General features: G+C 37.5%; 1 protein-coding gene across 9 annotated transcripts in view; it reads right to left on the bottom strand.

Moving 5' to 3' along the window:
* Positions 1-657: 657 nt before the first annotated feature.
* ARNT (aryl hydrocarbon receptor nuclear translocator) overlaps positions 658-17,152 on the bottom strand; it is a 95,534-nt gene continuing 79,039 nt past the window's right edge. For 4 of the 9 annotated variants that reach the window (XM_037826059.1, XM_037826066.1, XM_037826063.1 and 1 more), the window contains 8 exons: positions 14,359-14,469; positions 14,165-14,237; positions 13,881-14,004; positions 13,596-13,698; positions 13,068-13,215; positions 3,984-4,143; positions 3,355-3,521; positions 658-2,626 (listed from right to left, as the gene is read on the bottom strand). In XM_037826059.1, coding sequence (XP_037681987.1) covers positions 2,537-2,626; positions 3,355-3,521; positions 3,984-4,143; positions 13,068-13,215; positions 13,596-13,698; positions 13,881-14,004; positions 14,165-14,237; positions 14,359-14,469 — 976 coding nt within the window. In that variant the 3' untranslated portion in view covers positions 658-2,536. Of the gene's footprint in view, positions 2,627-3,354; positions 3,522-3,983; positions 4,147-13,067; positions 13,216-13,595; positions 13,699-13,880; positions 14,005-14,164; positions 14,238-14,358; positions 14,470-17,152 lie in introns of all 9 variants that reach the window. The other 5 variants (XM_037826058.1, XM_037826060.1, XM_037826062.1 and 2 more) reach the window with 2 other exon arrangements.

The raw sequence follows: 17,152 nt of genomic DNA, 5'->3' as shown, positions 1-17,152 counted from the left end.
GAGCTTCCCAAAATGCTTCCCCAACATCCAGGCATGTGACAGATCATAAGAGTCTAGCTCAGTCCCAAGCCACACCTCCAAATCCTATTTTCTTCCACAAGCAGATGTGGGGGAGGATGAAAAGAGGGTCCTGGGAATAGAAAGGATAATACACTGGGAACTAGCTTCAGCTTGTTTCAAGTTGGATACCATGCATAAACCCTCAGGAATACAGCTTAATGCCAAGGTTTTTAAGATTTGCTAAAGAACCACATGGTCCAGAGGGAAACCAGGTCCAGATCTGAACAGTTTAAATTCCCCATCCCTAACTCCTTCTAATATAGAAGAGGATATCCTAGAGAAAAGCATCCTGATGTGCCCTAGTGGTCTCAAGTCCCAACTTCCCCCTCATCCAAGAACTTGGGCAATCCCCCGTTGGTCAGAATGTCCCTGCTGACTTTACTCAGATGTGTCAGGATCAGGAGGACAACCAAAGGGAAGGGGTACTGAGTTATCAGAACCCTGTGGTTTTCTGATTCCTGAAATTACAGACTTACATTGTGCTTTATTTTTGTATGTTTGAGCTCAAGCTATGGATTTGTCTAGTTGTGAGTGTTTGTGGTTTAGGAACTGGAAAGGAATGATAAAGCCGCAATCGAGATCACACAACACAATAAATTTTACAAAAGGAAAGAATATTTTGTTTTAAAATCTTTGCTACATGTCATTATTTTGCCACTGTAAGGCTCAGCACATATGCCAGCAGTACAAAAATGGCCAACAAGAAAAAAACAAAACAATCAAAAATAAAACCCTGAAGGAAAAGCAGAAACAAAACCCACAGAGCATCTTCTCCCTACCCTACCCTTCCCCAAAAGTCCTATAATAACTGTACAATATTAAAGTCCTGATCACATTTAAAAACAGTCGATTATTAAAAAACAAGGATTCCATTGGAAACTCAACTTTTTGGTTTCTTAAATTGTGATATAAATATATATGTATATTGTATGTGTGCATATAGAATAAAAAAATAAACTGTCTCCTTTTCCCCTCTGCTACTTGCACCATACTGGAGACAACAGGGAGGGAAACCCAGTAAATGACATTCCCTCAGCCTCTCCAAGGCCATCTGTGTTCCTCAGTCCCCTATGGCTACATTTAATATGTCCTCTATTATTTCAGTCTTGCACTTAAATCCTGGCCAGAGCCAATTAAAAAAAAAAAAAAAAAGAATGATACACATGACATTACCTGAGGAAGATAAAGGGTGAGAGTAGTGACCTGCATCTGAATTTATATGGCTATAGTTAATTAGTAAGTGACCCTGTTGAGGTGGGTGTCCAGGCCCCATCTATCACATGGAATCATTAAACCTGCACTCTAAAGCAACTCCCAATCTCAGGATTGGAGGGGGAGCAAACAGGGAAAGAGCTATAGGTGCAGGAAAGACCTAAATCTTGGTTTCTTGCCAGACTGGACACTTGAGGATGGGCTGAAAGAGGCTACTTTGCAAGAGGGCTTTGTATTTGGTTTACACCTAGCACAGAGGATTTTCACTGGGACTGCTAATCCAAGAAGTTGAGTTTCCATGCAGAAATAACTTCTACAGAACACACAACATATGTGATTTTGACAGAAAAATGCAGCATTACCCTTATGGCCAAGTCTGGGGTATCAGAGTTTATCTCGCCAGCCTATTTCTTTGAAATTTCCATATAAGGTGAAGCACCAAAAGCAGGAATGACCCAGCCTTAATACTAAATATGTTCAATGAGAGACGAACTATATCAACAAAAGACTTCAGAAGACATTTGCTCACGGTTGTATATTGGCTGGGCATTGAAATAAGTGCAGCAAAGTCATTTATTTAAATACTCTTTGGCTGCAATACTAAGCGGAAAATACCTGGAAGATTTAACTCCTTAGGACTCTCTGAAAAACACAAAGAAAGAGATAAAATCTGGGACAAATTTTGCATAACTCCCTAATAGGGAGAAAGAAGAATTCTCTCTCTCTCTCTCTCTCACTAACTCACTCACTCACTCACTCACACAAATTTCTTTCCAGAGAAATTGCTCACAGGCAGCAGAAAGAGCCTATGCTCACTTCCTAAAACCCCATATATACCTACCATCTTTCAAATATGAGGACATTTTTACTCCCTCTGCCCTATTCAGAATTTCCTTCCAAAAGCAAGCCATAGCATCCAAGGCAAATAGTGGATATTAGGTTCTACCAACTTGCTCCATGATTAGCACAAATCATCTCTGCACAAAATTCCGGTTAGGAGACATAAGGAAAGGCATTCTGAATACCTCATCCAGCTTCAATTTTTCAGAGTCCCAAAAGCTTTGGGGATTCATTCCATTGCTTCTATAAATGTTATCTTGGAGAGGCTGGAGGGCAGGGGAAAGGCCAGAAGGGAAAGGGGGTACATATTAGGGGTGAGGGAAAAGAAGGGAGAGGAACTTTTATTCTGTTTACAGAAAAATTTGCTTTTTAAAAACAAATGGTGATCTTTCTCCCCCACCCCCTTATCCTCACCCCAATAGTTCTATTCTGAAAAAGGGGGAAACATAGTTAAGTCAGGAAATTCTTCATTGTTGTAGCTGTTGTTCTGGTCTCCCAGCATGGACAGCATCTCCTAATGAGAGAAAAAGAGTAAGGCTGGGTCACATACCTGATCCCTTACATTTATCAAGCCACCTCGCAATGTTCCAATGTTCTTTATTCCCGCAACATTCTGACTCCTTTAGATCACAGCCTTTTTTTCCTAGTCCCTTCTTTCTTCTACATTTCTGCAGTTTTCTTTTCTAGTCCTCAATATTTTAAAAAGGAGAAGGTCTGCTTGCCACATTTCATATAATCTCCTATAGAAGCAAAAGTAGTATCTTTTATCCTATTTGTTTTCCACTAAAACCTGTTATGCCTTCTTTCAATAACTAGCTTCCTATGCCCTGCCTAAGATTACTACATTCTAGCATCCCCTCAGTACTTATATAAATATATCTTTATATCTGTAATCAATGTTTTATTTCCAGTACTTTTTTGTATAGATCCTGCCTATTTTATTTCTAGAGCTACTGAGAAGTAGAGATGTGGCTTTACGAAAGGGCTAAAATAACTTTCTTTAACATCTTTGGATGGGGCTTGATTCAAATCACTAACTTTGTCTGATCTGGTTAAATGCCAGACACACCAGGATCACAATCTTTGCAATTAGTGACATTTATCTCTACATGTCCTTCCTCTGTCTTTGCCCACCCCCACTCCTGCCCAACCTCAATCTATGGGTGCTTCCTTCTCTGTTTCAACTCCCTGACCCTTTCACTCCCAGCTTCTGATATTCTGAAGTTCTTTTCACCCTCTCACCTGAAACACCTCAGGCTGGCCAGGTTGTGGTCCTGATGGCTGTTGAACATGTTGCTCACTAGAACTCGAACGATGATGAGGCTGTTGGCCCTGCCACTGCGGCCAGACACTCACACCCTCTGCTGTCCGTGTCTGGAACTGTCCTGCACTCTGTCCAGTTTCGGGAACTAGAAATATAGCAAGGAAGAATAAATAATTTCAATCTACTAACTGTACTGGAGAGGAGAACTAGCACATGACTACACACAAGCCATTAATTTTACCTAGGATACCTTTCTCTCCTGCTATCTGCCCCCCAATCAATGCCTCTTCTATTTCAAAACCCAGGTCCAAATTAACTTTTCTTCTCTAGGTATCCTTTCCAAAGAGTCCTTTGTTCATTTACATTATATCTGCACACTATTAAATTTATAGTAACTTATCTGCTTTTTGACATACGGGCAGAGGTCTTTTTCATGTGGCTTGGTTTTAAATTCGAAGTAGACTGTCACTTTTCAGAGAAAACATTTGCATTTCCTCATAGTTAGGTCAGTGAACCCAGGACAGAGACGAACAACAATTTTAACTACCAAATCCTTTCTCTTTACTGGTGTGATTTTCCTGTTACACTCCTTTTTGTCTCAACTCACCAAAGTTGGGCCCACGGTTGGTGAGACTAGGGTAGGCAGCAGCACCAGATGATGCAGTAGGAGCACCGGGGAGGGGCATGGGACTGAAGGATGATGGAGTCTGAAAGTTGCCCACACCAAACTGGGGAGAACGAGTCTTGGCTGTAGCCTGGGAAGCCACCTGCTAAAGGATAAACAGGGACAGGGAAAAACAAACGGGACATTAACATTATGGTACATGATTCCCATCAGAGTCAACCCTCTGTCAATCAGTGCATTCTTTGAAAACAAGTTCATAATTTATTTCCTACTGTATACTTCTTCCAATTAACTCCCATTCTCCTTTGACATTTTTTCTTAAGACAGCTATAATAAAGTACAAAAAGCAAAGAACTAAAGAATTAAAATAATTATACATTTAAGGTTGTGAAAATTAAATGAAGTTATTTAAATGAATGCATTTTATAAAGGGTAAGGTTATATAAAAATCAGAGGTATTAAAAACAGTATAAAATTGTATGTAGAGGACTTCCAGAAAAATGGGGGAATAGGGAGGGAGCTACAGGGGCCTCTCCTTTCCCAAAGCAGCAAGCAGACAGGTGGAAACTGTCCAAATCAACTCTTCTGGGGTTCCAGAGACCAGGGGAGTTCTGTGCAGCATCCAGGAAAGTGCAGTACAAAGAGACTGAGAAACCGTGGTTAGAGATCCCACCCTTGAGGCAAGCAGCATTGGGCAGTCCGATCCCTACCTGGCAGACTGTTGCAGACTAGAATTGCCACAGAAGTCCTCTGCCCCAAGTACAGAGGGAGACAACCCACTACTCATCCAACTATTCGTTGGCAAATTTATATGGCTGGATCCTGCTGTTCTAGCCCATCCTGGTCAGGTGCCACTGTGCCATTGTTTCCACCACTTCAAAGGCAGAACTGGCAAAGGGCCAAATATAGCCTGCCTCTGTAAGGCTGATGGAAGTAGGCTGCTGAAGAGCACCATCTGCTGGGCATGTCAGGAAAGTGCACTTTCAGGGAAATGTCAAAAAGCCCATTTGGTGAAGAATGCCATCTGCTGGGAAGGCCAGCCTTGAGAAGTAGAAGGGAAAAGTAGGCTTTTTGGAGCCTTTCCTCACCCTCACTCCAAGACCCTTTGGATCTGGTCTACACCCCCTGCGCAGACACCTGACACAGTTTTGGCTAGGAAATACTGATGACCCACCTAGCAAAGAAGAGCCTTATCACAAACCCAATCGACAACAAAATCCTAGGGGAGAGAAACCAACCTTTGGAATAAATCCATCAACATAATCAGATGCTCAATATCAGCAAAAAATTACAAGCCATACTAAGAAACAGGAAGATATTAAAAAGTCAGAGGAGATACAGGATTTGGAACAACTAATCAAACATGTTCAAACAAATTGCCTAAGTCAATTCAAGGAGAGGACTAAAAAGATCAAGGATATTAAGAAGACACCAGGTGAGCATAAGGAAGAATTCAAGAGCATACAAAGAAAAATAACAGATCTTATTGGAATTAAAGACACAAAAACAAATTAAAAATACACTAGAATTCTATAAAGCCAACATTACCTTAATACCAAAGCCAGATAAAGATACTACAAGAAAAGAAAACTTCAGACCAACATTTTTAATAAATATAGATGCAAAAGTCCTCAACAAAATACTTGCAAATTGAATTCAACAGCATATTTAGAAGAATTATACACCATGACCAAGTGGGTTTTATCCCAGGTATGCAAGGGTGGTTCAACACAAGAAAATCAACTAATGTAACACACCATATGATCACCTCAATTGACACAAAAAAGGCATTTGATAAAATTCAGCATCCTTTCATGATAAAAACACTTCAAAAAGTAGGAATCATCCAAAGGGTACAATCAGTTGTTCACATTATCATCATATAGTTGTGCATTATCACCACAATCAATTTCTGAACATTTTCATCACTCCAAAATATAAAAATAAAAGCAAAAATGATGATTGTATGGTATCTGAATATATATCTCAATAAAATTACATTAAAAAATAAAATGTAGGAATCAAAGGAACTTTCTCAACATGATAAAGGGCATATATGAAAAACCCACAGCTCATACCATCCTCATTGTTGAGAAGACTGAACGCTTTCCCTTTAAAATCGGAAAAAAGACAAGTATGCCCACTGTCACCACTGCCATCCAACACTGTGCTTGAAGTTCTTACCAGAGCAATTAAGCCAGAAAAAGAAATAAAAGGCATCCAAATTGCAAAGGAAGAAATAAAACTGTCACTATTTGCAGATGACATGATTCTATATTTAGAAAATCCTGAAAAAAACAACAGCAAAGCTACTTGAGCTAATAAACAAGTTCAGCAAAGTGGCAGGATACAAGATCAACACACAAAAATCAATGAATCAATGGTGTAAAAAAAAAAAAAAACCAATAATTTTCTATACACTAGTAATGAGCTATCTGAGGAGGTGATCAACAAAAAATTCCATTTACAATAGGACTAAAAGAACCAAATATCTCGGAATAAACTTAATCAAGGATGCAAAAGACTTGTGCACAGAAAACTACAAAACACTGCTAAAAGAAATCAAAGAAGACCTGAATAAATGGAAAGACATCCCATGTTCATGGATTGGAAGGCTAAATGTCATTAAGATGTCAATTCTACCCAAATTGGTCTACAGATTCAATGCAATACCAATCAAAATTCCAACAGACTACTCTGAAGAATTGGAAAAGCCAATTATCAATTTTATTTGGAAAGGGGCCTCGAATAGCTAAAAACATCTTGAAAAACAAGAATGAAGTGAAAGGTATCACACTTCCTGACTTTAAAGCATATTATAAAGCCACAGTGGGCAAAAGAACATGGTACTGGCAAAAAGACAGACATACTGATCAAGAGAATTGAATTTAGAGTTCAAAAATAGACACTCAGATCTATGGTCAATTGATTGTTCAGAAGGCTCCCAAGCCCACTGAACTGGGACAGAAGAGTCTCTTCAATAAATGGTGTTGGGAAAACAGTATATCCATAATCAAAGGAATGAAAGTGGACCCCAATCTCACACCCTGTACAAAAACTAACTCAAAATGGATCAAAGACCTAAATATAAGAACCAGTAACATAAAACTCTTAGAAGAAAAGTAGGGAGACACCCCAAGATCTAATGATAGGCAGTAATTTCTTAGACTTTATACCCAAAGCACAAACAACAAAAGAATAAAATGGATAAAAGGGAACGCCTCAAAATCAAATACTTCAGTACTTCAAAGGACTTTGACAAAAGGGTGAAAAGGCAACCGACTCATTGGGAGAAAATATTTGGAAACCACATACCTGATAATTGTTTGATATCCAAAATATATAAAGAAATCCTAGAATTCAACAATAAAAAGACAAATGATACAATTTAAAAATGAGCAAAAGACATGAATAGACATTTTTCTGAAGAGGAAATACAGATGCCTAAAAAGCACATGAAAAGATGCTCCACTTCACTAGCTATTAGGGAAATGCAAACTACTAGAATGGCCACTATTAAAGAGGAAACTACAAGTGCTGGAGAGGATGTGTAGAAATAGGAATACTCATTCATTGTTGGCGGGAATGTAAAATGGTACAGCCTTTGTGAAGGATAGTTTGGTAGTTCCTCAGGAACCTAAGTACAGTTTCCTCAAGACCTGGCAATCCCACTACTTGGGATATACCCAGAAGATCTGAAAGCAGAGATGTGAACAGACATCTGCACATTGATGTTCATAGCAGCATTATTCACAATAGTAGAAAGATGGAAACAACCCAAGTGTCCATCAACAGATGAATGGATAAACAAAATGTGGTATATACACATGATGGGATATTATTCAGCAGTAAGAAGGAATGAAGTCATGAAGCACGTGACAACACGGATGAACCTTGAGGACATTATGTTAAGTGAAATAAGTCAGACACAAAGGGACAAATATGTATGATCTCACTGATATGAACTGATATGATATATTATAATATGTAAACTCATAGACATAAAATATAGAATATAGGTTACCAGGATATAGAATGAGGCTAAAGAATGGGGTGCGTTGCTTAATATGTGCAGAATGTTTAACTAGGTTGAACTTAAACGTTTGGAAGTGGACAGAGGTGATGGTAGCATGTTATTGTGAAAATAATTAACAGTGCTGAATGGTGTGTGAGTGTGGTGTAAAGGGGAAGTTTAGGGTCATGTATGTTATCAGAAGGTGGGAATGTATAACAAGTGAATCTTGTGGTGGAGAATGTCTGTAACTAACTGTACAAATATTAAAAAGTTCTTTCATGAACTAGAACAAATGTATGACACTTTTACAAGGAGTTAATAATATAGGGGGTACATGGCAAAAAATGTACGTATTGCAAACTATGGACTATAGTTAACAGTAATATTTTAATACTCTCATCAACAGTAACAAATGTACTATATGATACTATGGTTCAATAATAGGGTGGGATAAGGGGTATGGGAGGATTTGGGTTACCTTCCTTATTTTTATTTCTTTTATGGAGTAACGAAAATGTTCTAAAATCGATCATGGGGTTGTATGCCCAACTATGTGATGATACTGTGAGCCAGTGATTGTACACTTCGAATGGTCTGTATGGTGTGTGAATATATCTCAGTAAAACTGCATTTAAAAAAATGTTAGGTTGCAACATTTCCTAGGTTAAAAAAAAAACAACAACACTAGAGACACACAACAGCAGATTTGAAGAGGAAGAAGAAAGGATCCACAAGCTAGAATACAGAGCATCTGAATTTGAACAGACTAAAGAACAGATGGAGAAAAGAAGGGGAAAATTTGAGCAGAATCTCAGGGAAATGACTGACAACATGAAGCGCACATACACATCATGGGTGTCCCAGAAGGAAAAGAGAAGGGAAAAGGGCCAGGAAGAACACTGAGGAAATCACAGCCAAAAATTTCTTAACTCTTATAAAAGACATAAATATGCATATCCAAGAAGCACAACAAAGTCCAAACAAAAGAAATATAAATAGACCCCTCCAAGACACATATTAATCGAACTGTCAAATGCCAAAGGAAAAGAGAGAATTCTGAAAGCAGCAGGAAAAAAGAAATTCACCACATACATACAAGGGAAGCCAAATAAGACTAAGTGCTGATTTCTTATCAGGAACCATGGAGGCAAGAAGCAATGGTGTGATAAATTTAAGATACTGATAGAGAAAAACAGCCAGACAAGAATTCTTTATCTGGCAAAGCTGTCCTTCAAAAATGAGGGGTAGTTTAAAATAGTCACAGATAAACAGAAGTTGAGAGAGTTAATTAACAAGAGACCTGCCCTACAAGAAATACTAAAGGGAGTTCCGCCAGCTGAAAAGAAGGAGAGAGAGGCTTAGAGGAGAGTGTAGAAATGAAGATGATCACTAAGGGTAACTAAAAGGATAAAAACAGAGAAAAAGATATGACAAATAAAAGCCAAATGATAAAATGGTTGAAATAAGTACTGCCTTTATATAGTAACATTGAATGTTAACAGAGTAAACTCCTCAATCAAAAGACACAGATTGGCAGAATGGATAAAAATATATGATCCATCTATAAGCTGTTTACAATTTTAGACGGAAAGATAAAAATAGGCTGAAAGTGAAAGGATGGAAAAGATATTCCACCTAAGCAAAACCCAAAAAAAGAGCTGAAGTAGCTATACCAATATCAGACAAAACAGACTTTAAATGCAAAAATGTTATGAGACAAAAAAGGACATTATATATTAATAAAAGGGGCAATTCACCAAGAAGAAATAACTTTCAAATACCTAGGCACCTAACCAAGGTATCCCAGAGTACATGAGACAAACTGGCAAAAACGAAGGGAGAAATAGACATAGACATCTCTGCAATAATAGTTGGAGACTTAAACACACCACTTTCATCAACAGATAGAAAATCTAGACAGAGGATCAATAAGGAAACAGAGAACTTAAATAATATGATAAATGAACTAGACCTAACAAATATATATAGAACACTGCACCCCAAAACAGCAGGATATATATTCTTCTCAAGTGCTCATGGATCATTCTACAGGACAGAACACAGGCTGGGTCACAAAACAAGTCTTAATAAATTTAGAAAGACTGAAATTATAAAAAGCACCTTCTCTGATCATAATGGAAAGAAGCTGGAAATCAGTTACAGTCAGACAACTGGAAAATTCACAAATATATGGAGTTAAACAACATGCTCTTAAACAATCAGTGAGTTCAAGAAATTGCAAGAGAAAACAGTAAATATCTTGAGACAAATGAAAATGAGAAACAACATGTTAAACTTATGGGACACAGTGAAGGCAGTGCTGACAGGAAAATTCAGAGCCTTAAATGCCTACATTAAAAAGGAAAAAAGAGCTAAAATCAAAGATCTAACTGAACACCTGGAGGAACTAGAGAAAGAACAGCAAATTAATCCCAAAGCAAGCAGAAAGAAAGAAATAACAAAGATTAAAGCAAAAATAAATGAAATTGAGAAAAAAACAATAGAATCAATAAAACCAAAAGTTGGTTCTTTGAGAAGATCAATAAAATTGACAAAACCTTAGCTAGAATGACTAAGAAAAAAAGAGTAGATGAAAATAAATAAAATCAGAAATGAGAGGGGAGTCATTACCATTGGCCCCATAGAAATAAAAAAGATCTTAAGAGGATAGCATGAACAGCATAAAATGTTAATGAAATGGACAATTTCCTAGGGACACAATAACAACCTACACTGAATATGTAGGGAAGCATCTTCAAGACCTTGTGGTAGGTGGTGGTTTTTAGACCTTACACCCAAAGCACAAGCAATTAAAGAAAAAATAAATGGATCTCCTCAAAACTGAATACTTTTGTGCTTCAGAGGACTTTGTCAAGAAGGTGAAAGGCAACCTATTCAATGGGAGAAAATCTTTGGAAACTACATATATGATAAGGGTTTAATATCCACAATATATAAAGAAATCCTACAACTCAACAATAAAAAGACAAACCACCAAATTAAAAAATGGACAAAAGACATAAAAAGACATTTTTCAAAACAGGAAATACAAATGGCTAAAAATCACATGAAAAGATGCTCATTGTCACTAGCTGTTAGGGAAATGCAAATCAAAACCACATTGAGATATCATCTCACACCTACTAGAATGGCCACTATTAAACAAACAGAAAACTACAAGTGTTGGAGAGGATGTGGAGAAATAGGAACACTCATTCACTGCTGGTGGAAATGTAAAATGGTACAGCTGTTGTGGAAAACAGTTTGGCGGTTCCTCAGGAAGCTAAGTATAGCATTGCCATATGATTAGGCAGACCAATCAGACATCTGCACACCAATGTTCATAGCGGCATTATTTACAATTGTCAAAAGATGGAAACAACCCAAGTTTCCTTCAACAGATGAATGGATAAACTAACGTGGTATATGCATACAATGGCATATTATTCAGCAGTAAGAAGGAATGAAGTCCTGAAGCACATGACAATATGGATGAACCTTGAGAACATTATGTAAAGTGAAATAAATCAGACACAAAAGGACAAATATTGTATGAGCTCACTAATATGAACTAAATATAATAAGCAAATTCATGGAGTTCTTGTCTAGAATATGTTACCAGAAGACAGAATTAGGATAGAGAATGGGAAACTGATGCTTAATCTGTACAGAATTTTTAATATGGATGACTGTACACGTTTGGAAATGGAGAGGTGATGGTAGCATGGATCGTGTGTGTAAATAACAGTGCTGAATTGTGCATGTGATTATGGTTTGAAAGGGGAAGTTTAGGGTTGTGTATATCACTAGAAGGAAAGCTAGAGGATGAAAGAAGGGATTGTATAACATACCGAATCCTGCTGTGCATAATGAAGATGATTAATAGTACAAATATAAGAATGTTCTTTCATGAATTAGAACAAATGTATGTCACAACTACAAAGATGTTAATAATAAGATGGTATATGGGAAAATATGCACCTAATGCAAATTATAGACTATAGCTAACAGTAATATTTTAATGTTCTGCCATCAATTGTAACAAAGTTACTACACCAAAACTAAGTTTCAATAATAGTGGAGTACTGGGGCATGGGTTTTCCTTTTTGGAGTTATGAAAATGTTCTAAAATTGATTGTGGTGATGTAAGCACAGCTCTGTGCTTATACTGAGAGCCACTAATTATATACTTTGGATGGACTGTATGGTGTGTGAATAAAATTGTGTTAAAAAAAAATACATATGTATATATAATACAGAGAGAAAAAAAACTTTGCATCATTTTATTATTTAGTCTCTACTGCATTACCTTGTTCCTAATGATTTTTCTTTAATTAGGAATTTTTTTTTCTTATAATAGGAATGCATATGCATTGTGGAATATTTGGAAAGTAAAGGAAAATAAAAAGAAAATAAGAATCACAGATGATTCCACCATCAGAGACCCATGGTTAAAATTTTTGTATAATTCCTTCCACAGTTTTTATTTTCCCATGCATGTTTACACAATTGAGATCATACTGCATTTAACAATTCTAGAATCTGCTTTTGGTTCTGACTTTTTAACTTAAACTATTGTTTACACAATATAAACATTTATTGTTGATAAGAAAGAATATTTGTTTTGGAATTAACATTATATAAATTATACATTATAAGGACTTCTCAATACATTTGCTTTTTGTACGTGGAAATCACTGGGTATAAGTTACTATACCTCCTTTGTTCCATATTTTGTAACCCTGATCAAAGTGGAAATTTCTTAGATTTTAAGTTTACTCCAGGGGGTAAACAAATCTGAAAATCAAACCTGTTCAAGATATTCTTTGTACAATTCTGATTTAAAGTGAATATGTGAAAAACATGGACCCTTATGAGATTTTTGGATTATCTATAGCTTTTAAGTATCTAGCTACTCCCAACAAACTGGAAGGTGGTGGCTAGGTATTAAGGGAAAGGTCTCTAAACTAACAACAGTAATTTTATGTATGAGAAAAAAAACAAAAACAAAAAAAACAATACACAGAGAACAGGCAAATGAGAAGATTTACCTGAGCAGAGAAGCCTGGACGTGTGCTAGGAGTCCAAGTTGGGGCTGCTCCCTGGGTCGAGTTGGAGTGGCGGGAAATCTGGGCCAAGATGTGCCCTGCAGAAGCTGATGGCTGGACAATGGTAACAGGAGGGGCCAGGCCATTATTCCTAGGAATGAACAGACGGTGAGGTAAGGGATTAAAAAATTGGATTTATCACAGAAACTAGGAGTCAAGGATAATCTAGTGGCTTAGCTAGATCCCCTTGACTTTCCTGAGGTAAAGGAAAACTTGATAACAGAATTTGGAAAAGATGAGAAAAACTGACAGTCACACACTGACCAGGACACACGGAGATGGAACCTAGAACATGGCAACAGAGCAGGTGCAAAGAGCTAGGAAGAAGAAAAGCAGCGTGCCTCACCCTTGGCCCTGCAAGCTCCACTGCTTTGCTGAAATAATTAGAGAAAGCTAGGGAAGAATACAACTTGGATTCCACAACTGAACCCCACAGGGGCTTGTAAAGCAGCACACACATATGGGGCTCACCTGAAATTCTCTGCCGACCGGGGGTTAGGAGGGAATGTGTTGCCCTGGGAGAATAGCTGTTGGGTGGCAGTGACAGTGCTGGAGGAGATGCCTTTACTCTGATCTGTGGACCAAAAGGAGTGGGGGGAGGGCCAGTCAAGGGGCTGCAGTATATTAGTTCTCATTTACTTATGAGATGTTATGTTTAAGAGGAAATATGTTGAAAGACAATTGGTTGGGCAGCATCAGGCCCATCAATAAGTGATCTAAATGAGAACATAAAAGGGGAATGAGGAAGAAACATACCTGCATTGATGTTGGAGTAGATTTCTGAAAATCTTGGATCTCTATCCTGGGCAAACAGACCATCTGACTTCTCGAGGGGCTTGCTATGTTCTGGCCCTGTGGTAGTCACAGGCTGAACAGAGACCTGTAGAATACAATTACAGTAATAACCAAGCAGGGTTTAACAAGATAATTCAACAACCCCTAAGATTCATATAAAGATACACATACACTCTAACTGGCCTAGGAAACATTTTTAAAGGAAATGCTCACCATCCTATTCAGGGAAGATGACAAATACTCACCTGGGAATGATTGTAACTGGTCAGCCCTTCTCTTCCTGGTACCACATCCAATTCTGTTTGCTGTTGCTGCTGTCTATATTTTAAAGGCCAGTAAAGAGAGAAGTGGGCAAAAAGATTTTTTTTAAAACCAGGGTTGCAGGTGGCCACCCCGAGCTGGTGACTGCTCAATAATTATTTTTCCACCATTTTCTCACCTGGGTACCAGCTGCCCTGAGCCCATCTCCAGGGGTACATTAGCTATGGAACCTAGCTGTGGCCTCTGGATTGTGTTGGACAGTGTAGGCCGCGGTTCCTGACTAGAGTTCCTAGAAAAATAGAGTAGAGAGAATGGGGTGGGGGGGCAAAGTGGGGCAGATCTGACCCTGTTGGTACATAAAGCTCTACAGATTCATCAGTAGGTAGGACAATCACTAATAAATTCGTCTTAAAAGTCCAATCCTATGGATAACCTAAATGACCTCAGTTTCAGTAAACAATTCAGACTATGGACAAAAGAGAACAAATAGAAACTATGTTCTATGGCACAAAGTTTCATCTTGTTTGGGTTTTAGTTACTTCGGTATTTAATACTGTTGTTGTTGTTTGTGTGCATGTATGTGCATACGCACACATGTAGTGAGGAGGACTTAGGAGAGAAATGGAGAGACACAGAGATAGAGGCTGGAATGAGGAGGCTTTTCAGGATAAAGTGTTCAATGGTAACATAACTTTGCAAGTACTGGTTACCTGAGGACACAAAGAGGCTTAGAACACATGCCAGCAAGTAATAATTAATCAAAACAAGTTTTTTTCCAAGAGATTTTAAGCCACTGAAAGCAGTAACTATGTCTGCTCCACAAATATAATTCCAGGTGTCTATTATATGTGAATAGTATACTATGAGTGTACAATAATTATATATATATATAACCCAATTAACCTAAGTCAATCTGCCTACTTCTGCTCTCTATTCCCTTTGGTAATGATATATTTTTGTTGAATATTATTGTGGATCTCCCATGTTAAAATGTAAACTAACTGAAGGCAGAAGATATATGTATCCTATTACATAACCAAATACATAGGGAAATGACAGGCACCTTTTGGGCTCAAAGGATACTTACTGACTTAGTCAGTATTCCTTTCCCCTTCCCAGTCTTCCCAAAGACCCTGACACAGCAAGATCAGGGTAGATAGATTTTCTCTTTCCATTTATATTCATTATGGTCCACATCTCAAAGCCAGATTGGTTATTAAGGTAAAGTCTCAAAGTGCAACTTTCTTAGAATTGAGAGTCCTGGTTCCATGACCCCCTAGTAGGGTGATATAGGACATATTACTTAATGTCTCCAAGCCTCAAGTTTTCTTATCCTTAAAATGGGGTTAACTTTACAGTTTACTTCCCCACTTGAATGCAAGGTTTTTATTTTACCAATCCATGTGGGGGTTAGCTAACTCAAAACTCTGGTAGGTATGAAGGAGAGTACACTCCTGTGTATTGTCAAAATTTTTTGGTTCATCAGAGTGCCCAAACCGAAGTGGAAACATAAGCACCAGGATCCCATTCTTAATATTTTGTTGAGCAGAAAGTACCATTGATAAGGTGCCTGCTCTATTCTAACATTAATGAGTTTATGTTTGGTATATAATATTGACTTTTAAGATGGTAAACTATCTCTTAGAAATCAATGAAGTAGTAAGAAAACTTGAAGATATGAAAATAGCTAAGTTTTGCTTACTCCTAATGCTAAGCTGTGGTATCTGCTGCAGTGGCATCTGGAGAACGGCAGGAGACAAAGACCATTTGGAAGTTCTTTTATCACTATCACCATTATCTGACTCTCTTCATCATAAGAGGTGTAGGACCCACTAAGTCAGGGATAGAGCCACTTCTACTCCCTGACTTGCAAAATCCAACTGGATTCCAAGGTAAATACTTAACTATGTTGCTTCAAAGGGACCTATAGTCTAAGGACTTGACGTATTTTTATTTCAGAGGGTCTGACTAAATCTCTAATAGGGGTGAGTGTTTCCATGTGGCTGAAGAAAAGAATTCTGCATAATAGCTTTCACTCCTTAAACTCACAGTGTGATTATTATTTTGACTGCTCCACCTGCAAGAAGCTGGGGAGAACCGTACCTTTGACATAGACCTACAGACAGCAACAAGTCATTAAGGGGTTGGCCAAGCCAGGGAGAAACCTGCACTCCCATTTTATAAAGGGAGCCAAGTACAGGGAGCATTTGTTAATATTGCTGCTGCTGCTATCTGCATCTTTGAAATTTTCAAGACATAATCAATATACTGTAAGCTTTACATTTCTATAAAAGCATCTTCACCTTTTATAACACAGAAGCCACCCTTATCAGGAAATAATGGATCCAAAAAAAGTTTCCAATCTGCAACCCTAAACCCTTATCAACCAAGCAATGTTTCCGTAAATGAGGATTGAGAGTGAGGTAATGCCTGACAGAGATGCCACATTTGTGCATATCATAACCCTCAGCCAGGAATACAAGCTTCAGAAGAATATAATGAAAAATAGTGACATTTCAATTGCCTTTCAATATTGTCATTTAAGAACATGCTAGAATGAATAAATATGTACAAGAGTGTATATATGTTAATTGATCCAAATTTTGTGTTTAAAGAAAGCATAGGTAAAAAACTTAAAATAAGTACACTGAAACATTAACAAAGACTATCCCTGGATAGAATTGTTTTCCTTTTCTCTACTTCCCAAGCTTTCTATAAAGAATATTTATTTAAAAATAAATATTAAAAATTAAGTAAAATTAACTGTGGTGTGAAAAACTGTATCTAAAATGAGGGAAATGGGGAGAGCTGTATTTCCAGAAACTTGAGTCCTTTTAAATTTCAAAATTTAAACAAAATGGAAACACAAAACAATGGCCGTTGTGTAAAATAAAGATGTAAACACAAAAAGACAAAAACAAAAACCTACAATGACCATGACCATATATTTGAGTCCTAAAAGAAGTTAATAA

The sequence above is a fragment of the Choloepus didactylus genome, chromosome 2 (assembly GCF_015220235.1).
Source record: "Choloepus didactylus isolate mChoDid1 chromosome 2, mChoDid1.pri, whole genome shotgun sequence".
Taxonomy (NCBI): Eukaryota; Metazoa; Chordata; class Mammalia; order Pilosa; family Megalonychidae; genus Choloepus; species Choloepus didactylus.
Note: the sequence above shows the minus strand (reverse complement) of the source record. Positions and strands in the feature narration are given on the sequence as shown.